Source organism: Cyprinodon variegatus, unplaced genomic scaffold (genome assembly GCF_000732505.1).
Source record: "Cyprinodon variegatus isolate N-32 unplaced genomic scaffold, C_variegatus-1.0 Scaffold545, whole genome shotgun sequence".
NCBI lineage: Eukaryota > Metazoa > Chordata > Actinopteri > Cyprinodontiformes > Cyprinodontidae > Cyprinodon > Cyprinodon variegatus.
The window spans coordinates 469069-496294 of NW_015150998.1; the positions used below are offsets into that span (position 1 = coordinate 469069).

The 27226-nt window shown below is 35.5% G+C and overlaps 1 protein-coding gene across 1 annotated transcript in view; it reads left to right on the forward strand.

The window, feature by feature from the left end:
* The window catches only part of piezo2 (piezo-type mechanosensitive ion channel component 2), a 149959-nt gene that overhangs the window by 39356 nt on the left and 83377 nt on the right, over window positions 1-27226 (forward strand). The window contains exons 4-7 of the mRNA XM_015391514.1: window positions 4268-4310; window positions 12339-12501; window positions 19747-20023; window positions 24508-24721. Coding sequence (XP_015247000.1) covers window positions 4268-4310; window positions 12339-12501; window positions 19747-20023; window positions 24508-24721 — 697 coding nt within the window. The remainder of the gene's footprint in view (window positions 1-4267; window positions 4311-12338; window positions 12502-19746; window positions 20024-24507; window positions 24722-27226) is intronic.

The following is a 27226-nucleotide window of genomic DNA, read 5'->3' on the forward strand; positions in this document are numbered from 1 at the left end:
CTTGTGTGGAGGTGGACAGATAACTCTTAGCTCAGCTTGACTCTGGGTGAAGTGCTTGATGTCAGGGATGAGTCATGAAGCCTCCTCCCTTCACAGATGTTTCTTCCCTTTTAAATTTCACAACAAGCCATTTGTCGCCCACCCACACACCGCTCTAGTCCCCCTTGAGCAACCGAAGTCCCAATTTCTTCAGATTGTGACCAATCTTTGGAAAAAAACAAAACTAAATAGACTAAAAACTCCCAACTTTAGCAAAGCGTAAAATTCATAAACTAAACATCTGCAATATGTAAAGGTTGAAAGTTACAGAAATTTGAGCTTTGCATTTGACCCTACTGAATTTGTGCAAACAGTATTGAGGAATATTGTATACATGTTTAGGAGAATGACAAACCAACAGCAGTGGGCAGCTATAGTTAAAGCACCCAGAGCAGTTTGGATGTTCAGTATTGCTTAAGAACGCCTCCTATGATCTTTTTTTTATTTATTTAATTTTTTTTTCACAATGAAACTGTTTTTGGATTTATTCATTTGTATTTTTGCTCCGTTTTTGTTTTTTTGTGTGTATTTCTATGGCTTTTTGGTTGTTTTTAGAGCTGCAACAATCGATTATTTTGCAAATCGATTAATCTGTTCATTATTTTTACAATTAATCAATTAATAATTGCAGAGCCAAAGGTTCTTAAAGAAGACTTTTAAAGAAATTAAACCAGGTGAAACAAAAAATTTTCATCTTGAAGATTTTTGGATAGAGCATATTGACAGACAAAAATGTTTTTATTTTATCTTAAATGCAAAATATATATATATATATATATATATGTACATTTATATATATGTTTTTTTTACAATATTGATATAACTACTGCTCTAAGCAGGTTGCTCTGTCAGCTAAATTCATGTTTTAGAGGCTCTATACTCCAGTTAATGATTAATTGATAAGTAAATTACTGAACGATTTTTTTAAATTATTGATTAACAACAATAAATCCGATTAATTGTTTCAGCCATAGTTGTTTTATAATCTGAGGTTGATTTTATTCATGTGTTACTTTTGTCTGTTTGCATGTTGTGTCTACCAACCTTGTTTCTACTCCAGTGTTGCATCTGGTCTTGATTACTAATCATCTATCCCTTGTTAACAGTTATAGCTAGTGAGGTGCCCACCAAGGCGCCAGTACTATGAATTGAGTCATGTCAACAAACACATGTTGTTCTAATACTGAATAAGTATGCATCTATCACAAAACCTGTATATCACCCTTATTAATGATGTGCTTTATTTTTAGAATAGGAGTCAAATAAAGCCAAAGAAATTTCACAATGTTATGATGCATAGAATATGTTCTCTTCCTCTAGCAGTGTGGGAACTGTGCATTATAGTGCTGACATGTGGGAAATGCTGTTGGTTGTTTTTAGCCACTCAAGTTGCCTGATTGTTATATATTTTATCAGAGTTTGTTGATTTATGGCCACTGAATCCTAAATGGTTTGTGAATCCCCATCCCACCCCAAAAGAAATACATACAAATATGTAAAATCATTATTCTTTCATTAGAAAAAGATATAGGCGAGTCGCCTATATCTTTATATATCTTTATAGAGCTACTGATGAAAACATTTTGACACATTTATTTCCGTATTTAAAAATAGGGTAAATAGGTAACATAAGAATAGCTAAAATACTCTAAGATCCTATAAACAAAGCTAAAATGAAATGAAAGGAAAGTATGAAAAAAGCTTTCTTTTACAATAACACCAAACACTGTAGATTTCACCCATGTTTTCAATTACTTAACATTGATGTTCCAAAAATGGAAAAATGGAATTCATATAAAAAGACTTGGCACATACAATATTAATAAAATGCTAGAATTTAAGATCTTTGCCTACAGAAACTTTTATAAATACACATTGATGTTATTGTAAGAAGGTATGCAAAATAGGCCAATGAAATTATACATATGTCATAACGTTTTTGTGTATTTGTACAGTTAATATCATTAAAATGATCTGAATTAGGCATGGCAAAATTTAACATACTACTTCCTTTCAATCTGCATGTATCATTGTTTGTACCATATATGAAAAACTAGGGCTGCTGGTATTTTAACGCATTCCTTTTAAGTGATTAACTAGAAATATTTTAACATGTTAAAAAAATTAATGAAATGAATTGCATTTTAGTCCCAAGCGGGAAAACAACTGGTTTCTGTACACTGTTAAATACGACACATAAGCTGCATCACAGGCGTTTGCCCAACAGGGATATTCAAACTTAAAAACGAGAAGCCTCAGTGGTTATTGTTTCAACTGCTCTAATTGCTCGTCATTGAATAGTAATTGTTTAGCTCCTAAAGGCAATGCTCTATACAAAGCTGGACTGAATTGGTCTTTCAGTATTAGAAATGGAACCTTATCTTCTCTTTACCGGTAAGATGGCAGGCCTTGTTGTTACAATGGTATAGGGCTATGATTAATGTTCATGAACAGCTCATATTTCTAAATATTGTTTTTATAAAAAAAAATTCAAAGAGTCTCCAAAAAATATCTGGGGTTTCTTAAAGAAAAAAGTTAAAAAGCTAAAATATTATAACTTTCAACCATTCTGATGGTTGAATAACTTAAACAGTTTGATTAAACAACCAAATGCATACATGTTGTTGTATGTTTATAATTATTCATTTAATAATTGAGGAGAAAAGTGGTTTTTTAATTGAAAAGCTAGTTTATTTTGTCAATATATGGTTTTTGATTGTAATGTAATTATTTGCGATTAATTAATTACCATCTAATTAACTCAATTAAATATTGAATTGCGTCCGACTAGTAAAAAATAATCCATAATCCCTGACTTTAGCTTTCTAAATCTGGCAGAAAACTGACAATGAACACGTATTCTTCTTTGCTTTGACATCAGTGTTTATGTGATTTTGGATCGAGGAACTATTGTGATTCTGACACAGGTATTACTTTCTATTTCCAAACAGCTGAGGAGGGAAATTAGGTGTATTTGACAATAAAACTGCCTGTCTAGTGTTTTCTTATCAGTTTGCAGAGCTTTAGTCTGAGCAGGGTTTGTCATGCATAATGTCAGGTAACATACTCTAGTTAAAGATTGTATAGACTTTCAGTATGGTACATTAAAGCAATGCATTGTTATTCAGTATCTTTCCATTTAAATACTTTACGACATCCTAAACAGTACTGCATTGCAATAAAGCTGTGCAGCTGTGTGTTCTGACTGGAGAAAAGCGCATTAATATGTGTCTTTTTTGTTTTTGTGGTTAAACCTTAGTTTTGTCCTTCTGCTCTGTCCATCAGGAACTTGCAAACTAAGCTGTTATCTGTATTGTTTCAATTCTTTGAAGCTATCGAGCGATCCATGATGAACTTTTTCTGTCCCCTCTGAAAGTGGACTTCTTTTACAGTTGTTAACTTTACAATCGGCCCCTAAAAAAGTAGCAGTAGCTTCCACTCCTGTAAAACAGCAGATAAACTCAGTGAGATGAAGTGCTTTGTCTGTAATATCTTTCTAAGACTATTTAACACCTGAATTGTCCTCTCTACACATTGTAAACCCAAAACCTCACTTCAGTAAAGTTAAGCACCTAATAATTCTTCCACTGAACCAACAATGCATTATTTTTCCTATGCCTGTGAAAAGAAGCACCAAAAATATTAAAATCAGCAATAAATTGAACACCCTGGATTCCTTAAAGAAATGTTGAGCATTAATGCTGCATAAAGGCCTTTTATTGTGTCAGAACTCCCTTAATTATTTGCTGCATAGAAACAGTGAGGTATCTGAAACATTCTTTAGACATTTGTATCATATCCTGAAATCACACAGTTACTGCAAATTTGTTGGCTGCACACCTATGATTCAACTCTCTTGTTTCAGCACATCTAAAGGTGTTTGGTGGATTGTGCTGTGGTGATCGTTGAGGCAACTGGAGTAGATTCAACCAACTGTAATGTTTCACAAAGTATATCAAATTTACTTGTTATAGCTATGGGCAGTAACAGTGTTCAAGTAGTTTTTGTACCAAGGGTCAAAGACCACATGGCTCCTTCAAGGTTCGATGTGTTACATGTTCAGAGAAGGCCCTCTGTTTTGCACTCTGAATGCTGATTTTAATGCATTTTTTTGTTGTTGAAAATTCATCTGTCACTTGTACAGTCTGTAAAATAACTGTTGTTGCAATTGTCTTTTTCATTGGAACTGATATATTTACACTGAATCATTTCATATTATTTGTCATAGGTTCTTCATGGGAGAGATCCATACGACAGATTGGCTTTGAAAGGTAAGACATTAACATTTAACATCACAAAAATAAGATAGAAATGTAGTTTATTGTCCCATGGAGGGAAAATCCAGGTGTGTTAGCAGCAAAGCAAATAGTCAAATTAAAGCTTACAAGCTTACACAAGATGAGATGAAAAAAAAGATAAAATATTTTTTACGCAAAAGTCTGCTAAGATTGTGTGAATGTTTTTTTGTTGTTGTTTTTTTTTCTTCTTCTAATATTTGTTGTTTTGGATGTAGATATTTTGCATTATTTGCTAACTTTTTAATGTGAGGTTGCAAATGGTAGTAAAATCTGAGCATGTAAACAAACCCTTCTAAATGTACAGGCTTTGGTTATATGGGCTGCTTCTTAGGGATTTTATGTCCTATGTTCTTATAAAAGGCACACATATTTTTTTCATTTAATGATCCAAAACAAGTGATTTTCATAGCAGTCTGGTAATACTTACTTCAAATTAAGCTACATGAAAATGCTGCTTTTTTCCCAATATCCTTACATAAGTTACTTGTGAACAGGCAATAATTGCGAGGGTGCACCTCCTATAAAGCTAAGGATTTCTATGTATGGTTTTGGCTAAATTCAGCCAGAAAGTAGACTTTACAAGCTGAACTGTGGATTGAATTTATTTTTATTGAGAACACACTTAATAATCCAAGTTAACATAAACTATACAGCTGCCATCTTTTTAAAAAGGCTACACAAGGTATTGTAAACATAGCTGCCTCCCAATAACATTAACCACCCCTTTTTGCATGTAGCCACACTGGCTTATCTTCTCACTACCTCCTAACCTGTTCCTTTGTGGATTCCTAATAAATTTAAAGCCCAGTTAACCCCTAACACTGAACTGAAGGGTCTGTAGTTTAAGGCTTTTGTTTGCGTCTGCATTAGCACATCCCCTTGATCATATTAAATGCGGTCTGTAAGTACGGGAATGTCCGAAACACAGCCTCGTCCTTTTTCCAGCACTCATCATCCCTGGCTAGATTGTGTACTCTACAGTTAAGTGGCGGAAGTAGACCCATAAACATTTTCTCCTGCCTACATTTACCTGTTTGTGCTGAGGATCATATGTAGTGCATATACAGTATTTACTGCTGTAATGGCTACATTTTAAACCCCGAAGAAAAATTTTGCTCAAGTCACATGAAGCCAGCAGAGGCTTCACAGCTGCTTTTTTGTGTATTCCTTTATTTTTTATATTATTTCATTTTTCTTGGTTATGAAATCTAACCTGTTGAAAAATATTACATATCCTTTGAACTATGTTTCTGTGTAGGGCGTTTTCTATTTATTATTACCAATACATGCATATCAGCACATGTGATAGGGATTGTAAAAAGCTTTAGATTAAATAATTTTTTATTGCAGAAGCATAATTCCTATCTCAACTTAAAAAAAAAGCTAACTTAAACTTAATGTGTTTTTGTTTGTCCTCTGAAGTATTTTGAATTGGTAATCTACAGATTAGCTTCACTAGTCTTGTTCATTTAATCAGTTAAAAAATGAATATACCAGGTTAAGAAGTAAATGAAAAAAAATATGAACACAAAATTAATTCCCATGCTTTTGTCAGTCACACTAGGAGGAGTCTTCCAATCCAAACAGGCCTCAGCGCCGCATTATGACGTAATCATCCTCCTAATCTGGCTTTCGGAATACGCAGCCACTCAATTCATACTCAGCACAAGTCCTCTTAGTTCCCACCGTCTCTCAGATTTGAAACATTACTTTATTATCTTACACCTAGGATTTTCTTTATGATTTAAGTTGTGGGATCCATTTCTGTTTTCATCTTTGTTAATATTGCAAAATGATTCTGCCAAAAGACTCCATGGCAATCCATTAAATTTTAATTTTCCTGACAAAATCCACCTTTTCTGTCACCTTTTTTCAAGTTTTTTAGTATTTTAAAGGTTTCAAGCATCAGCATCTTCCCACTGTTCACTAACAGTGGATCCAAGGTCATCCTGGGATTTCAAACAAGACAGAATTAGAGTTTTTTTTCAGAAAAGGTCATTGTAAGTTTCATCTGACTTAAGAGGGGCATACACTGTAAGATTTTTTGCCCTTTTCAGGCTGATTCTCCAGTCGTGCGAGAATTTTTCGATCGGCCAACTTTCAGCCTGATCATGCATTGTGCATCATGTAGTGTATGGGGCATAACGCCTATCATGACCACCTTCCTATCAGGAATCATCAGGTCGAAAAAAAAAAAAAAAACTTGCTTGAAATTCTGTCGGCCGTCGTAAGGTGGTCGTGGGCAAATTGCTCAGTGAGTATGCGCAATCAAGCAAGTACATCCCGCTGCAGCCTGCGGAAATGCCATATTGGAAATGCTGACCGCTCTTGCCTATACAGTAGGCACTGGCGAGAGAAATGGCCAAAAAAATGTGTTATGTCACATGGTATGTCTGTCACGTGGTATGTCCTTTTTATTTTTAAATCTTTATTAAATTTTCAGATGTTAAAATAACATTAGTAACAAACAGTCTAAAATAAACAACAATAAGGAATTATTATAAAGATGTATTTATCTATCCTCAAACCCTATCACAAACAAACTTCATAAAATGTAAATTAGATTGGTAGTTTAGAGACAAATGTACATTACATTGAGGACACATCTATCTATCCAATAATTATCATACACGCACACTTATCCCTATAGTGGTGTCGTTAGGGCTGGTGCAGTGGATTCTGGACAAATTCCCAGTCCATCGCAGATTAAGAAAAAATCTATCCATCAAATTTCTGACCCGCTTAATCCCTCATGGGGTCGTGGGGGTTGCTCGTGCCTATCTCCAGCGTTGATTAAGAAAAGCAATATAACCACATACTTGCTGGTGCTGAAGTTCAAATAATAATATAATATGAGTAGACCCCGCATTGGCTGTCGCAGCGCAGGAATTACGGCTGCCATATTGGGGCGGTTGACCTGCTACTCAAACCTGCTGATTCAAGCTGAACACACTAATGATGTCTCAGCACTGCACGTATTTTTGTTTAAATTGATGGACAATTGACGTCATGGCTCGAGGGATAACTTTTCACAATTAAGATGAAAACATATCTTTACATATATCTTTATATATATATCATCTTATATGTCTATGTGGTTCCCTGCCCTGTTACGTCAGCATTTCCAATATGGCTGTCCTTGATGTGGGCGGGGCTTGATGTCAAGCCCTGCCTTCCCGCAGGCTGCAGCGGGATGCTTCTCCAATCAAGGGTTCTCCTTCTTCTTCTTCTTCCTCTCAGATGAAAACACAGAAGCATGGTGGGGGTGCAAATGAAATGAAGTTCTTTCTGTAAAATTGACAAACCGTAGTAACCATGTTTGCTCAGCCATAATTTTTCGCCTTTTCTTTTTAGGGATTTCAGCACACAAAATTGCACAAATTGCCAAGGCAGCGCGTTTTACTCAAACGAGCTTCATATTTAACAGGAAGCATCGACAGACAAGTCAAAGTAGCGCCATCTAACTGTGGAATTGAGTCCGACGTGGTTTTTAGACGTACAGTGTGAGCAGGTGGATCGCATCAGAGCGTCGGGCTGCACAGTGTGAGAACATATATCGCAAGCTGTGAACTTCTAAACCCTGCGATTTTGTCATACAGTGTGAGTTGTAGCTGCGTACAACGATTAAAAAATTTGTACAGCGTATGCCCTGCTTTAACCAGTCCCTCCCACACAGACCCACGGTTACAATCTCAGTTGTACTAAAGCTAACTTCACAGTTACGCTTGTAATGGCAGGGCAGAAAACAGAGTATCCTAATTGCATAAGTGATCAAAATTGAGGTATCAAAAGTATATAAATATATGTATAAATATATTTAAAAATCCATCCAATTTTCTTTTGGTAATATTTTGTAACTATGACTGCCTGTCACTACAGACAAAGCCCCATAAAACACAATCACTGCATCTATAGTTACCAAATTGGTAGATGTAAAGATTCCAACAATATCGGATTCAATCTTAATTCTTATTCAGATTTAAAGTTCATCTTAATGATAAATGATTTCCAGTAGATATAAAACTTTTACCTTTTTGACATTCTTTAAACTTCTTTGGTGGAGTTTGTATGAAGGCTAGTGACGAATGAATGGACTATCTTTAATACTCTGATCTTTCCTTTCTTTTTTACTTCTATATACCTCCACAGATCTGGAGCTCTAGTTTATTTTAGTGGTGAATATTTTTTACCATTTTGTTTGAGCTTTAAGGGTTATTCTCAACTCTGCATTTACATCCTACACAAAACTGTCCATTCATCACCTGTGTATTATTGTAGCAGTAGTTGTATTAGTGTTTTTGATGTTTGGATGTTATTTGTAACATACACAGGTCTATTCGCTTTTAGAATTGAATCTATATCAATTTTAGAAGAAATCAAGCCTACATGATGGAAATGATGTCCTTTCTAGTTTAAGAAATATTACATCAAAGTTTTAGTGTGAGCTTAACATGCTTAAAGAGTGGGAGTGGAGGTGTAGCGGTTAGGGCATAGGGCTTGCACCCCCACATACTGCCACTCTGGGGTCTCTGAGCAAAGACACTTAACCCCTGATTGCTCTCCGGGCATGGGTTAAATGCAGGAAGTTAATTTCTCCATTGTTAGATCAATAAAGTTGAATTTATTTCAATTTTTTTATTTCACATAATTTATGGGATCTCTCTGCTACTTTAAATAATCAGGTATGTAAATTAAAAGCTCAGTGTGTTATAACAAAAATTTTTTCCCTACAATATTTTCTTTAATGTTAAAACAAATTACTTTGTTCAAGCTGTTTTCAGTGTCAACTACTTATCAGAGTTGCAAAATACATTGAACTGTCATAACTGGCAGTTTTTCTATGAATCTGTCTGCAGCCTGAGGCTCTGCTGATGTTTTCTAGTTCCCACACATAATAAGCGGAGGAAAGTAGGAGTCATTAAAGTTGCCGCCTCAGTGTTGTGCGGCTCTGATGGTTTCCATCTCTTTCATCCGTGTGAGGATGTGCTAAGCTTCTCAACAATAAAACGCATGGAAACAGTCGTCCTTGATTAGATTAAACTCTCCAACAGCAGCCAAATGCCCAAACAGTTTTTTGTTCCGAGTGTGCATTTTCCATCATGACGATTAGCACTCTGTTTTCAACTTTAACAATCCTTATTTCCACTCTAGGCCAGCGTGAGATTGGTTTTGTTTGAAATGACCAGTTGCTTTATAACTGCAGCCAAATCCTCTCTGCTGCTCCAGAGTTACCAGTATATTTTATTGGGAACTGTTTAATTACACTTGGAGCTCAGCGTGAAATGTAAAGAAAAACACTTTGGTGGCCAAACACAGGATGCAATTTGATTGCAATAAAACTGAAATAGAAATTAGTTTGGCTGATTAAAAAGAGAGCGTTCTAAAGGTTCGGAAACCTGTAAGCCATTTCAAGGACAGTTTTTATTTGCTGTAATTGCCCATGCAATCATGACACCTTGTAAAATGTGTCCTCAGGCAGTATAAAAACATCACAGTGGATAATATGAATCTGATATTATGGTAGCTGTCATAGCAACATTGTGCAGATAGTGTTTGGCCTCTCGTCTGAATAATTCTCTTGATGTTTAGTTAGGTAGGAGGAGATAAACCTAACAACAATGCTGACAAAAATCTTAAAAGTTATCTTTTTTTTATTGTTGAATCAAAAGCCCAATGAGTTTCTAGCCATTGGAGCTAACCTGTGATACATATTTCTTTAGTTAGTAAAAATTATTTTTGATCTAAGTTGATTTGAGAAAAACAACCAAATAAACTTTCTCATGAGTTGTTTTTGTTTTATGGAATTTCAGTCAACAGCAATAAGTTTAAAAGCAGCAAGCCCAACTTTATTACACAGGGTGGTACTCCATATAAAATGTAAAGCACTCAGCACAGCACACATTAAAAGAACAATTAAGTAGCGGAAAACTCCAGATTCCCGTGTATTCTGTGGTGTTTTCTGAGTGATATAATTGCTACTTTCATATTTGTTCCCATGAGAGAACAGCCTGTGTGAGCTATCTGTTTTTAGGGTTCAGTTAAGGTGGGGCTTTGTTGCAGTTTGTTGCAGCATCTAACAGTGTTCTTTCAAAGACTGCCCCTAAAAAAGCCCTCCACCTCCATCTTTTCTGTTAACTCTGTTTACGCTTCATATAAATTTTGTTCCAGACAATGCTTTCTGCCACAGTGAGTGTTTTTTTTTTTCATATGAAAAAAAAACAAACATTTTATGTTTATTCTGACCCCTTGCTAGGAACAATTTAAACTGGACTTATTAGGTTGCTTTGGCCAGTTTTCCAATAAAGGGTAGATTTCATGAATGCACCACAATTTTTCTGGAAACTGCTGCTTCCGGATCCTTTAAACCAGCGGTCCTCAACCACCGGGCCGTGGACCGGTACCGGTCCGTCGGTCATTTGGTACAGGGCCGCACAGAAAAAAGTGTATATATATATATATATATAATCAGAGTCTGAGTGATGTTTTATTTTGAAAAATATAAAAAAATTGCGGTATTGTTTCCAAATAACATCAGTCGGTGCATCTGTGCCTCTTGACACAGGTTGATTCAGTTCAAGACTCATCCTATCTATAACATCCTATCTTTGTGAAGCGGGATTTTCTGCGGTTACAGCGACCAAAACAAAGCTACGGAGCAGACTGGACATCAGGAGCACACTTCGTGTGTCATTGTCTCCGATTATGCCTAGATGCACCCCCACCAAACATCAGCATTTTTATCGAAAAGATAGAAAAAACTTTTAAGCATGCAACTTTTAAAACTTTTAATGCATTGAAGATTGTTCTGAGGGAAAATAATATATTTGAAGAACTTTTTAGAGAGCAAACCGTACATAAGAAAGAACATTCCACAGCACAAAATCTAGGAGTAAAGATTAGGGAGATTAAAGAGCTGCAGCAGAGTTTATTGCAAACTCAACAAGAAAACACAAGCTTGAAGGAAGCTCATGCTCAGTTAAATAAGGCCTAAGAGGATCAGTGTCAGAAGAGTTTGGCAGATCTGAAGGATCAGTTGAAAATCGCCAACAACACATGTCAGAAAAAAGAGAAGATGCTCCACGAAATGCAGACTCAGAAGAAATCAAAGAGAAGCTCTTAGAGAAGGAGAGGATATATGCAGCAGAACAACAAAAACATCTAGGGGAGCAAATGTGCCTTAAGAAACAGTTGCATGATAAAAAAGGCTGCTCATAAACTCCAGCTAAAAAGCGCTACATATGAGATGGAAGATGGAAAAAGAGGAAACAAAGATGTAAAACGTGAAGCAAAAAGTAATTCAGGAGAACTTGAACAAAAAGCTATAACAAAATGAAGAAAATATGAAGCAGGAACTTGCAAAAAAGTTGCAAAAAACTTCTGCTGAAGCTCCACTTCCTTTTTGAACTCAGAAGAGTTCACAAGGCCTCATCAATGCTGTATCAGAGGTCCAGGCAAACCACTAAGAAGAGCTAGAGAAACTGCACTGCGGCATCGCTGGCAAGAGAAACCTGCCCTGCAGGAGGAAGAGTTAACAGAGAAACATTCACTCATCCTTCAGGAGAAAGCTCAGGAACTAAGGGAAACATCTCAGCAACTCACTGCTTGGTTCTACACATTTTTGGGGCCCCTGAATTGATGTTTGTTGAATTGCGCTGTGTTTTCCCATAACTTATCTCCCAGGCTGGACATCATTTTTTAAGCGTGTTAATACTAAGCGTGTTAATACTAAGCGTGTTAATACTAAGATTAAAAGGTGTTCGATAGTCACTATAGTATCAACACTTTACATTTGTATTTTTTTTAAAGATACATATAACTTTCCATCCACTTTACAATGACCTACTGTGTTATTTTGATCTATTTTATAAATAGAAGTTTGTGGTTGTTATACTGTAGGACAGTTATGGTGGTTTTATCCTGGAATACAATGTCATCACTTCTTTCAAGAAACATGCATCTGCTTTTTCTTAGCGAGTTTCCTTTATTTCCTCTGTGTCCTAGTGTTATTGGCGCAGATGCAGGGAACGGCATCCGAGTGTTTATCCCTGACATCGGCATGTTCATGGTCGGCCTGGCCATCTGGCTGCTGTGTCGCAGTCTGGTCCAGAAGAGGCCGCCTGAGGAAATGGGCCAGTACAACGCAGACTTCGATGCAGAGGAACAAGTAGGTTTCAACTGTGCAGAACTGTTGGTGTCTTGAAGTTACATAAAGATACATAACATTTTTGTTTTTTAATGATAAACCTACTAAAGCACCATGCAGGGGTTCATGTTTGTGGCTTAATGGATCCTGTAATTCTCTTACCTTGTGTTAGTGAGGATAGAGGCTTAAGCTATAGAATATTTGCAGTACAAAGAGAACATTTATTGTTCTAAAACAACAAAACCCAGGGTTATGATCCATTGTAATGAGCTGAAATATGTATTGGGAAAAAAAGATGTTCACTCAAGAAGTTCATTCAAAGGGAACTTCTTCCACTGTGCTTAGCAGTAATTGCTGCTTAGTACCATTTAGGAAGCATGCACCTGTATGCTTTGGTCTTCATTAAATTGGTAGCCATGTTGACCATCCTGGGCGCATGTAAAGACTACATCCAAGCCCTCCAGTGTCACATCTACAACACTCCAAGTTATCAGTTGCTGCTAATGACCTCATCCTGCTGCTCCTCTGGTTGTAACAAAATTATTCTCTCCAAGTAACTAAAACAAATAACCCAGGATTTCTCTGACACAAAGCAAAAACAACAAAGGGGACATGAAAATATTTTAATTCTTAGATAGTAAAATAAAATAGGGCTGGGATCTGTTTTGCTTTCTGAAAAATTAAACAAGCTTTTATGAACCAAAAACTAAGTTTTTCTTATATGTTTGAGTTCATCATGAGCTGTGACCCACATCCAAACCAAACAGAGGAACAGTCTGGCTGTTTTTCACACTGACCACTGAGCTCATCAAAACAGCTCAGGTGTCTTGATGAAAACAAAGTAAAACTAATTAAGTTAGTCTGACTATAATTGTTGTTCTGCATTTTGTTCTCAATTCATCAAGCTTAAATGTGATTATCAGGCAGTTACTCAGAGGAGCTCCAGTTTTATAAATACAGATTTATAATATGATTTTATTTTGTATTTATTTTGATTCCTTACTAAATTTCAGGCAACAAATTTTTGTTTTTTTTATTTGAGATGGAAAACATAAAATTATAAAAACAGTAAACTGACTAATGGCTGTTGGGACAAAAGATCTTCTATATCTCTCCATTCTACTTCTCGCAGAGATCAGTGTTGAAATAGTTTTCATCTCAGTAATTGTACGTCCCACTTTTGGACAATCATCAGTACTTTTGACTGAGAGGGGTACTCATGGTAAGACTAAATGCCTGAAGGGGTACACAAGTAAAAAAAGGTTGGGAAACACTGCTGTATTTGCTTGTAAATCGGACTCCAGGCTAGGAGCAAGCTCACACATCTCCAAAATACACATAAAGGCTGGCTGCTAGGATACTCGAAGAGGACATGTTTATTTCAGATTTCAGTTTAGATGCAAAATGTCTGACATGCTCAAACCACACTCACCTCCATTTTTTCATGCTCTGATAAGCTAAGGAAAATAATATTTTATCAGAGCAACAGTAAAACTGATGGTGTAGTTGCAGAGACCTCTATTTTATCTAAGGAAATATGAGGATTTTCAGGAAACACCCCATGTCAGACCTTATATCTTTGGGGGGTAGGATGGATGGTAACAACAGCAGGTAAGCTTGGAGAGCTTTGAGTCTGTAGGACAAAACATACTTCTATTATAACAATGGTATCGTAGCAATGGTGAGTGACTGCAGCTCCTTTAGTTGTGATAAAGCTCCACATGACAGTTACCTGCCTATTTGGCTCTGTGATTACATTACCTGATGCTGTTCTTCAGTTTTTGCACACATCTTGTGAAAGCAATAAGAAGGTGTCTGAGGTTAGGCTTTAAAGCACCTGGTACGCAACGCTGGTGTCTGTCCAAGATGAACATTTTAAGCAAGCTGACTACAGCAAGGAAGATATTTGTAGAAACCCACTTCCAAAGATCCCACTGTCCTTTTAAACTGAGCAAACCATTAATGGTTTATGAGACTTTTTACTTTGACATTTACAGGAATCAGAGATCATTTTTCTTACTTTAAACTCAACATCAAGGAGAGACCTAAAGCAACCACATGTTGAAATAATTGCTCAACCTAAGTCGTAAAACAATATCATTGATGGCTGAAATGACAGTTTTCTGCAGTAAAGTCCTGCTGATGTATTTTCCCAAACTGGAGAAGAGATGTTTCTGGATTATGTTCGTAGGGTGTAAAAGAGTAAAATTTTAAATTTTAATAAAATCTGATCCTTATAACTAGTTTGCTTTCAGCCTCTGTCATTACCAAGAGAGAAAACTGCAGTGTGAAGACATTTGTACACAGGCTCTCCATCTGGAAATCGCTGTATAAATGCAGAGATTCAATTCCACAAAACCTACTTGATGACCAAAAGATAAAAACCGCTCCCATAAACATGAAGAGGTTTGAGTTAACTCTCTACAAACAACGTTGTTGATCATAAAATTGTGATGTAAACATCTTGACACGAATAGATTCGGGGCTAAAACGCTGTGGGAGTAAATTGTCAGTCTGGAGGTTCACATAAACTTTAAACCTCCTTTTTCAAATTTAATATAACACTTCAGTGGTTTTTGGATTGGTGCTCAGATTTGAAACTGATGCAGATTTTCTCGAATCCACACATGTTCACCATATACCCCCAGTGCTATTAGGCTAAATGTGAATTATTAAGTTGAAGACAAAACACATGGCATAGTCAATCAAAAATAAAAGACTTTAGACCTCACATTTAGTGATGCCCTAAAGACTGGAGACTGAGACTGCTGGTCTAAGACTCCATCATTAGCGACAGCTTTTACATCTTGCTGTGATGAGTGAAGGAAGCTGGTTATGTACAATATGTTGGCTAAAGACTGCAGCTGTTATACTTTGATATATTTGTTGTAAGATTATACGATGTTAATTGATCATTATTTTTTGTTAATATTAGCCGACCCTTCCTAATAATAAGCACCTGAAAAAGAATGATTTATGTATATGTGTATATATATATATATATATATATATATATATATATATATATATATATATATATATATATATATATTGGGCGTGCTTTGGTGGCGCAGTGGTTAGTGCTTAAGACCCAAGTATGGAGGCCTTAGTCCCAGCCACTAGTGCGGTAAAATCTCATAAAAAAAAAAAGAGGAATTGAAAAACACGTCCAACACTGTCTAGCTGCTAAGCTCGTTGCAACTTTACAAGGAGACGCTGAAAAAAATTGAAATATCCAAAACTTTAACGCTAATTATTTTTATTTGCTATACTTTATGTTGTTCAGTATGCTGCAATGTTTACCATAAATTTGAACATCTTTGTAACGTATAACAGACAGTGAAGGCTTTGAATATGGATTTAGATGCAAAGAAAACCCTCTACATCTTATTAAAATGCGACAAGGGAGCTGATTTTATTGACTATTTGGTTAATAATAACTTTTACTTAATTTTTTTGAATAATATACTCGAGAAATGAACAGGACGGTGCATTCAGTTTTAAATGGTTAAAAGATAACTGTTGATAAATAAAAAAAAAAGTGAATGTTAAACATTACAGTGGTAATTTAGGTCTAAAAATAAATGGTACAAGTTACCTACTGAGATTCAGGTTTAGAGGTGATCCATATGGTTTGAATTTGATGAGAAAGTTGTTTGTTTAATCAGTTAAAGAATTGGGACTTAGATTTGGGGAAAAAAAAATGTTAAGCATCACTGTTACATAAATTTTTTGTTTTTAACCATCAATCGATTTCAACATTTTATTTATTAATAATTGTAACAGTCAAAGGTCGGCAGTTCCAGTAGTCCGATGTAAGCCCTTTTATCCCTTCTAAAATCTTTTTTTTTATGTGTTGAGATAATTTTAAAAGGCCTACAATGTAAGAGTTTTAGCCCTGTGGCAATCTGTTTTCTCAGAAAAATCCTCAGAAAAAAATAAAACAAAGATCATTAGATGATATCAATCATTACTGGGTAGAAGCCAAACAATTAAGGTTAAGCAAAGTGGATTATGTACCTCTCCACTCATCCTCCACACTCTGGGATGTTTGATTTATGAATAAAATGCAAAATATACTTTGGTTTGAAAAGAGGACTCAAAACAATAGAGCTTAAGTCCTTTTCTTCTAAATTCAGGCCTTTCCCTTTTGTATCTAGATAAGGGGAGAGGCCAAACACAATAAATAGGAGAGTTTTAGCTCCTGCCCTGGATACATATCTATCTATTTTGGCACTTAAACCATTGATTCCAGCTGAGGTGAACCCTTAAGCAGCATTGCCTCCTCTTGAGGCTGTGATTTTACCTTTGCTTATAGATTACTCCTGTGAGCCTTCGGAAGTTTTCTGAGCACCTGCTGGAGGGAATATATAACCATTGTGGGAAGGGATCCTGACATCTTGCTGTAAAGAAATATGTCTGGGCTCCCTTAAACCACCTAATTTTAATAAAACCAAGTCTCAGAAAAAAAAAAAAAAAAAAAAAAAAAAAAAACTGAGTTTTTCACCTTCAGGTTGCTTTCATTCAGTTCTAAAATATCAATAACCATTTTAAGCTTAAATGTATAGATGGTGTCAGGAAGTGTCTGCTGGAATTACTGTGAAGTTAGCGGTCTTCCCATTTGATATGTTTTATTAAATAAAATGTGTTTAGATAAAATCATATTAATTGGTTTTACTAATAACTGAAACATCTGAAATTCAAATACAATTTATAAAAGGCATTTAAACAGGCAGGTTTGCCAAAGTGCTCTACATAGCATGATAAATAAATAGAAAATGAAGACAAGATATCCAACAGCAATAAAAAACATTTATAATATAGAACACACTGGTAAAAAAAGTGATATAAAAGTTATGTGTTTTAAAAGTATTTTAGAAAAAGAAACAGAAAAGATAAATCGTATCTATTCATCTAGTCTTTGTGACAACTTAAAAAGCAGCTGCTCATTTGATCTAAGGAAATATAAAGCCAGAGTAGATCTGGGTGTTAAAGAGGAATGAAGCAGATGAAGTAACTAACAATGATGACACACAGTAAAATCAGGAAGGTTAATGCAACTCAGTGTTAAATTTAACGCTTTTTTAAAAAAGAGGAATGAAGCAGATGAAGTAACTAACAATGATGACACACAGTAAAATCAGGAAGGTTAATGCAACTCAGTGTGTTAAATTTAACGCTTTTTTAAATCTAAAGTGTTAATATTTCAACCTCAAAATATTGTGTTAAATATTTCACACTGTGTTGTTTGATGACACCACATAAGTGCATTTTGAACTTGATATAACGTTATTCCTCTTCAACATAGGTGTTAATTGGAAATTAAGATGACTCTCCACAAAAGAATCATACAATTCCAATAATGTGTTAACATTAATTATTTAAAAGTTAAAAGTACAATTTCAGTTAATTATATCAATTCCAGGGACTCCAAAGCTCTACACACATTAATTCACGTACTGATAGAATAGAATAGAAAATCCTTTTATTGTCCCACAATGTGAAAATTGTGGTGTTTACAGCAGCAAAGGTTATAGTAGAAGTGGACACACAATGTGGTTAGACACTCTTTATCTGGATGATAAAAAAATCAATAACAGCTGTGGACATTTTAATGGATATGTGAAAAATAGCAGCAACTCCAGAGATGTGCAAAAAAAAAATGCTATTGCTAAGCTACATTATGGCCACTATATCACAGAGAGAAGTCACTATGGTACAAGATTCGAGTCGGCAAATGTGGAACTGTTTGTAGACACTGGGAAGGCTACTGAAATTTGACATGAAAAACTCGCTCTTTCCAAGTTACAAATCCTCTTAATGCTCATTAATAGATTTAACTGGTCTATACTACATAAGGTGTGAACTTCAAGACTGGATGCTCTAATCAACTCCAGCCGGAGTGTCTGTAACTCAATTAGAGGTGTTTACATTATCCTAGCTTGACATACAACTCTCACAGAGTTTTTTAACACTACCAGTGTTTGAACTCAAAACTGTATTACTCACCAGCTGGAATGACTTACAAAAAAAAGGAGCAAATGAAGAAGGTAAGATGGATTCATGTCTCTTTGCAAGTAAGAATATTTGAGATTAAATCATGGGTTTGTCTCTCTGACTAGTACGTCGATTAAAGAGGCTTAAGGTTTTCTACTTGCCATAAGTTGAGGAAACTTTGGTGCTAAACAAGGCTGATCTGTTTATCTGGTGTAAAATCGGAATCCATAATTACTCCAAAATGTGTTCAATCCACTGTTTTCCTTTCATTGAAGCTCACACTATTTTGTGTAAACAAATTTTTTTCTGATTATATCCCAATGTACTGAAATGCACTGGTGTCATTATGGTGATTTATTCTCCAGAGAAAGTGATAGGCTACTTTTCCATCTAATATTGTATAGCCCCATAATTTAGTTAATCGATTAATCAATTTTACTATGATTGGCTATGGCTTTTTCTACTTGAAAGCTACAACAGGGGTTATTTTGCCACCATGTTTATTCACTTTTATATGAAGCTCTTCTGGTCTACTAACAATCACAACACATGCACCATTTGAGGCTTTATGTGCACAAAGAAAAACTGCTTGGTTGATAATGTCTAATCATTATTTTAATGCTCCATTCAACTGATAGCTAAAGCCAGGAGGAAAGCAGACTGTTTTCACCGCTCTGGATGAGCCTCGAAATCGAGAATTGAGTATAACTTTTGTGTGAGAGTTGATGGCTTAGAAAGCAGCCTCCCATCATGTCTGGCAAGTCTCTGCCATCACTTTTCATGACTCAGTCTTAATTAAGTCCACATTTATCCGCTCTGTGTGCTCCGACTGGCACAGATGGCATTTCTCTCCTTCTGTCTCATGCTGGGAAAAACACCAGGGAAGTTTATCTCTACAGGCTTTTGTGGTTTATGTTTTGACTAAAACTGAATTTATATTACCTGTTTCATTTGTCTGTCGGGTTCTTTATGTATTGAATTTACCAGCTGGTGTTTGCCTTATGCAGACATTATAGAAGAGTAGAAACACTTTATGCAAATACCACAGCCAAGGAAAAACAAAACAGGCCAACATCTGGTTGCAGAGGAAAACTCCTTCTATAAACACTGCTTTGCTTGTTGTTTCTTGCTTGACAGATTTATGCTCGAATCCGCTAAAATAAACTCAGATGATACTCACAGATTTTTATTCTATCATTACCTGTATAAAACAGTTTTCAGCACCATGGAGAGCTCTGATTTCTAACTCTTTTGTTATTTACCTGTAAGGAGGACGAGGAGAAGCCGAGTCCATATGATGACGATGTCCTGCTGGAGGACGACCTGGAGGCAGGTTATGAGGCAGGGGAGGATGAGGAGAACGAGGAGCTTTTTGATGAAGATGAGGAGGATGAAGAGGAGGAGGAGGAGGAAGAGGCAAAAGAAAGTACTAAGATGAAGATCCTGCGAATGGTGGCAGAAGTGGCTTCGAAAGTGAAGGAGATCATTGGGAATCTGATCACCACTGCAGGGAAAGTGGTGGTCACCATCCTGCTGGGCATGACAGGTGAAACTTTCTCTCTTCCTACCTGAACTCCTGGATTTATGGCAAGGATTTCCCAGCAACACTAATACATAACATTTTATTGTGAAACATAATTGAAAATATTAAACCTTTACTGGGACATTGGTTCGGTTTCATCAGACCAACTCTATTACTGGAATAACCAGAATGTTACACAGAGTAGTATAAAGTACACAGTCCATTTAACAACATGGACAGTATAACTGAGCATTTTAACAGCCTTAAGCTTCAGTAGTTTTTTTCTTTTTGTAGCCAATAAGTTTGGTCTTATCTCTTCTTTTAGTTTTGTTTCAAACCAAACTTTGGATAAAACAGAATATGGTGGATCCGATGAGTTTGTGACATTTTTAGAAGAAAACAGAGACTCCATCTAATAAGGTACACTTTCTTTATCAATCAAACGGAAGGCAAATCAGGAAAGAAGCACAAAAACTAAAAAGAAACTATAACCTGGCTGTGTTAGCATTCAGTCTGTTTTGCTTGTAGACTTTTCATCTTAACCTTGCAATATTTCCTCATGCTGCCTTGCAGACCTCTTATCCACAACCCTTTTCAAATGGTCTGATTTGATTTAGTCTTGGACTCTGTCTAACCTATTCAAAAACATTGAAATTTATCCAGCTGAAGTCATTCTCTTCATGTTGATATGCTAAGATGTTTAAAATAAAAAGCTCAGAGAAGTAATTTATAATTAAATAAAAACGAAACTACTTTTGCCATCAATAAAAGCAGGGAAATGGCACGTCAGGCCATTGCTGAAAGATTATACACATATTGTTACCTTTTTCATCATACACACTATATCAAGAGACCTATTCAAATTAATTGCTTCAATCAATTTCAACAACAAATTTAAACTAGAGTTAGCCTTCATCTTTTGATAAAAATGTTGTTTGATTGTATTAAAAATTAAACATCTTCAAACTAGGGTTTTAGAGTGAGGCGCCAGGTGTTTTTATGTTTTACCATGAGGGCTCATTTTTCTCTTTATCAACTCGCCAATTTTGTCATGGTATGTATTTCTAATAACATGGGAATTGATGTCTCCTGACTCGCGATCATGCTGATCTTTATAACCTCTGAGCAAGCTATGAGTTTAGTTAAAAGATGGAAAAGATCCAGTATCCAGAAAACCTTACTGTGAAGTAAAACTTTATTTGAGCTGATTCTGAATTACTATGATTCATTTTTTTATTGATTGCTATGATTAAATGTGTTATTCACTTTAAAGAAAACTTGTTCTTCTGTAGTAGTTTATATTTTTAGTTAATGCAAATCTACAACTTTAAAATAACAGTTACTTTTTTATTTCACTTACAAACCAAGTCAGTGTGATTAAATAATTCAATTTTATGTGCTATAAGTAATGTAAAAAAAAAAGTTAGCATAGCCCAAATAAAAAAGAAAAAGGGGGGAAAAAACATCTTCTAAGAAAAAAGTGATTTCTGTTCCATTGCAAAATGTGCAAGTTGAAAATAAAAAGAAGCCACTTAGTGTTACAAATGACAGAAGTTTTAAAATGATAAATTCAATATTTAAACTCAGCCTCTTTTCTGAGCCAGCCTGCATCTGCATATCTCGGCTTTGTCTGGCTGCACCGCTTCCTTTTTTATGCATGTCAGGACATAAGTTACGTATTTGAGGTAAGCACATGGGAGATACCGACATCTTTGAATTAAGCATCAGATTGGAGCACATATGCAGATAGACTAGTGTGTTTGCAGACATTTCATCACAGGAAAGCAGTGAATCCCATAGTTTCAAGGGGCGCTTTATTCTTTTGGTATCAGTTCACTGAAGGGACCTTGCACAGAGGAGAAATAATCTCTGGTCAGGGCAGGAGCTCAGATTACAAACCCACTGCTGGGAATATTACCGACAAAGGTTACAAACTGTAATATTATTCTGCTTCTCCTCTGCCTGCATCTTCTCCATGTAATGATCAGATCTACCATACGGGCACTGCTTTTACAAATTGCGACTCCTTTTACAGTACAATGCACAAAAAACCATTAGACAAGTGATAGGTGCAAATATTTGCTGGTTTAGTGGATAACACTGCAATGAAAAAATAGACATAAATTTTGCCTATCAACATACCAGAACTTTTCTTTCAGCAAGCAAGTTGAATAAAACTTCCATCAAAAGACACCCATCCCTTCAACACTAAATGGTTTTTGTGCATTCATGTGGCCAGTGCCATTTCAAAGGACTGAAAAATACGGTAGGAAAAAATAAAATAAAAGGTAAGATCGGGCACATTGCTAGCCATTTAAATGCCCTGAGCACAATTATTATGTCGTGCCTCTCATCTGGAAAGGAAAATTGATACAGTTTTTGTCAGTTGTTTGTATTTTTTTCCAAAAAAGATTTTTCAGCTGTAAAAATATGAAGAGGAGCTGACACACTTAGAACAAGACTTTTTTTTTTTATAAGTGCTAGTAGAATAAAGCCATCCAGGCATAACAATTGATCGGAATAGATCACGTGACTTCATCACCAGTTTCTTGTCGACAAATATCTGTTCAAAGGTATAGACATGGTTGTTCCATACCTCTATTCATACCTACATTCTGATCAGACAGACAGACTGATCAACAACCCCCATACTGCTGACTTTCAGCATACTGTCACTCCTGTTTAGAGATTGATTGTTAAAAAACATTAAAGAATGTAACCAACACGTTAATTTTAGACCAAGTCTCAGTCATGATGCAACTAACAGAGAGACCAGAAATATGCAGAAATAATACTTTTAAAAAACCCATAAAGAGTTGATATTGCGAATGAATGACCTTTACATATAAACAAAGTGCAGTATGTTGATATTAAACCTCTGTTTAGCCCCTAACTCACCAAATCAGATGTTGCATCCATTTTGACAGAAAATCGTGTTGGATGAGGTTGTAGCATTTAGCACTCTTTAAAAGTCAGTTGAAATTATCACAACTGACAGGATTTTCTGCAAGGGGGCCTCCTAATTAGATAGAGCCCAGGTCTATTTAAGTGTGACTAAGCAGCAATTCAGCTGCAATTTCATGAGTCTAACAGGAAGAGAGACACGGATACAAGGTAAGCACATCAGCTTTGGGGGAAAATGCAAAATAATATCTGTTAATCGCACGGGGAAACAGTCAGGTTTGGAGTCACAGAGAGCATATATAGCAAGAAGGACAGACTTGTGCAAAAACAATCAATAAAACATAAAAAATATAATACTTTACCCATGATAAAAGTTCAGAAGAACAGAGAATGGATAAAGTAGTTATCCTCTTTGAGCCTTGCAAAAATGAGGGATAGAAAACGCAGTTAATCACTCCTCAAAAAGAAAACATAATCTTCAGGAAAACAGATGAAGTAAAATAGCAATCCTTTTTGAGCCTAACAAAAAACAAAATAACAAGGGGCAGACAGTGCAGGTAAGCACATCTAGTCTTTTCCCCTCTTTATGAAAATAAAAGTAAAATGAAAACATCAATACATTTCTCAGATATCTCCCTTAGAATAACCTCTCACTGCTTCAACAGGCATATAAAACAATCCAACAGCCTTTTGTGCTGCATTTTCAATTTTATGTTTTTAATATAGACCTATCAAAATTCTCTATCTGTTCTGGTTTGAGATGCTGCACAGACTTGTTAAGTAAGGCAGTACTTTATAGCCGCCTCTTTTATGAAATTCATTTTATATGAACTGATGATCAACAATGAGATCTTAACCCTGAATTCAGGACCAAATTTCTTAAGAGAGCTCTGTTGCTTAAAATGAAGGTTTAATGGCAAGAGGTCAATCTTCCTGTTTTGATCCTGAAAAGAATAAAAATGAATGAAAATATTTTATAAATAATATTTCACTGTCCTGTTAAACAGTCTAGAAGATGGTAAGAAGAAATATTGGCATGAGGAAATGTAAAGGAGAAATAAGTCAAGGATCAAACAAGCATTCATAATAATATCACAGCTCTTTAGTTTTTAGAGACGTGACTACTTCTTAAGTCCAGGAAAAATTGCTTAAATTTAGGGGCATTTGCATTTGAAGACAATCTTGAAAATTGTAATTTCCTGTTAGAATAAAAAAATTCAGCACATTTTGTTATTTTTTAAAACTGTTTTTAATTGTTAAAGTCTTTTGAGAAAAATGTTTTAAATGGAAAGAAACTGGAAATTGGAAGTGGGACCAAAACAGAAAATAAGAAAAAAAAAAAAAACAGAAATTGGTATCGAACATGCATCTGGATTTATTTCTCCCTTTATCTATTAAGTGTTTAAGAAAACCCAATCCTAACTTCATCAGAATTACATACTTTCATTGCTCCCTATATCTCAGCAACTGATTTCCAGATCAACAACAAAGCTAAAAAGCAAACTTTCAGTCATTTAATTCTTATGTAGTGAGAATGTACAATGTATTTGGAATTTTCGTTTTCTTCAATTAATCTGCTGTTTCCTTTGCTTTTGTGTTTACAGGGATCATGCTTCCCTCGCTGACTTCTTTTGTTTACTTCTCCATCTTCCTGTTCCTGTGCACCTGGTGGTCTCTTTGCCGGACCTTTAACACCCTCATATTCAGCTGCATGTGTGTCCTGATGGCCATCTTCAGTGCCGGACATCTTGTGGTGCTTTACCTTTACCAGTTCCAGTTTTTCCAGGAGTCCATCTCACCAAACGACACATACGTCAGGTTAGAAGCAAAGAGGTTTACCTAACCAATGAGTGGGCAGAACTTAATCTATAGCTGTATTTGAAGATGTTGCTTTGAACTGAGATAAATGTGAATAATCAAATTTTTAAAAGACAAAGTTCTGATGACCAAGCATAAACAGTGGTATTTATTTCACTGAGTTTGTTTAAATGTCAATAAATATTTGCTCTTGTTACAAACAGGAAGGTAAAAAGGAAAGACAAACCCAGCTGCAGTGAAGACATTTTAAACTCCCACTCACTGCTCATCGATATTAAAGGCAGGGACACTATTTGGACCCTATAAGCTTCCTGTGGTCACTGGGGTGAAAACAGTGGGAAAGCATTGCATACACAGTCGATAAGAACAATTAATTCACAAAATAAAAAATAGCTTGAACCAAATAAAAAGTTAAATAAGCCTAACTAAATATTGTGTTAAATTTAGGCAGATTGAACACCTCAAGTCTGTTCCGTTACACTGGATAAACATTAAATCTAAGGGAAACATATTTTACCTTTTTATTAAAGTTTTACTTCCGTATCTAACAGAATATAAAATGTAAAACACTTGACTAATTAAATCAGCTAAAGAAATGAATATTAATAAAAAAAAAATTGTTAAAATAAAACTGTTATCTGACGTTCTGGACCAAAAGGCAGACTCAAACTCCGGAGCAGCATAGTAAGTTTTGAGACTGCCATTGTGTAGACAGAAAGAATAACTGTGTACCAGATGAATGCTGACAGCCAACTTAAGGCTATAAGTAATGAGGAAAACACCCGCAAACAAGTGGCAAAATGTGGAGATACAGGTGGATGAAATCTACTAATTTACAGAAGGCTTTGGCTAAGGGAGGATTTATTAAAAAGGGAAAGATGTGAGGAATGAACTAAGAGAACCAAGCATGTAGAAATAAGGACTAAAGAAAATAGAGACAAACCACTCTAAAATGAGCTAGTAAACAACTGGTAAAAAATAAACACACCTAACTATTATGGCAAACCCTCACTGGCAAAGAGAACATACTAAAAACCACAAGAAGCCAGGAGCTGACAATTGTAATGCAGTGTAATGTTACACTAGATATATATAAGGAAAACTCTCACATTACAGAGGAAAAATAAAATAGGAAAATAAAAATATATTTATGGGTAACTCCTGTAACCTGTTTTACTCAGTAAATATATTTCTACAGCTGCTATTAACATGACATTTTTAGCAGATTTCTTTAACAATCCATGCAATCCACACATACAAAGAAATTAATTCAGAGATATCCAGAAATGAAGTTAGATGTACTAATGTGGAATAGCACAGGGGGAAAAGTATTGAACACGCAAAGAAAATGAGGTGCAAAAAGGCATGGAAAGCCATTAAACCAGCTGAAATTTCTCGGTAATTAGGAAGCAATAATATATCAGCTGGTTCAGTCACAAATGATGGCCTATATAAAGGTATCCCTGGCATCAAACAAAAAACAACTCATGATGGGTGAAAGTAAAGAGCTTTCTCAAGACCTTTGCAACCTTAATGATGGTATTTGTTACAGAAGGATATCTAAACTTCTGAATGTTCAATATGGCAATAATCTGGAAGTGGAAACAACATCATTTTACCATAAACAGACCAGGACCAGGTGCTCCCCTCAAGATTTCTGACAGAGGAGTGAAAAAAATCATCAGAAGAGTTGTCCAAGAGCCAAAGACTACTTGTGGAGAACTTCAGAAAGACCTGGAATTACAATTGTTTCAAAGAATACAATAAGTAACTCATTCAACCACCATGAACTGTATGCACACTCAAGCATGTTGAAACTTGTTTATATTTTGCTGCCCAACATTTAGATACACCTAGGAGAATTTAGTCTGGTCAGATGAGACCAAATCTCTTTGGATGCCATAATACACATCATGTTTGGAGGTCAAATGGCACTGCACATCATCACAAAAACACCATACCAACAGTGAAGTTTGGAGGTGGGAACATCGTGGCATGGTCCAGCCAATCACCTGACTTGAATCAAATAGAAAAATCTATTGAAAGTAAAGTGTTGTTTTCGTCAACGATGACGATGATGAAATTATCTCATAGACCAGGGGTCTGCAACTTGCGGCTCCAGAGCCACATGTGGCTCTTTGGATCATCTCCAGCGGCTCTTAAAATGTATACAAAGAGCTAAATAATGTAATGAATACCAAAATTAATGAATGATATTAAAAGAACCAGAAATCTGTTTTAAGAGCAATGTTTCTTTGAATTAATGTAGGAATTATGTGTATTAATATTATTTTAAAAAGAATAAATAGATTTTTAGTTTTTTTTGTAAAGTGTTGTTATATTTTGCGGCTCCAAAGAAACTACGACTTGGTCGTACTTGAAGCAAAATGGCTCTTTGGATATGAAAGGTTGCAGACCCCTGTCATAGACGCTCCTTTTTTCATGACGATAACGAAAACTGATGAGCTAGAGATGGATTTTTAATGATGAAAACATTAACAGTCA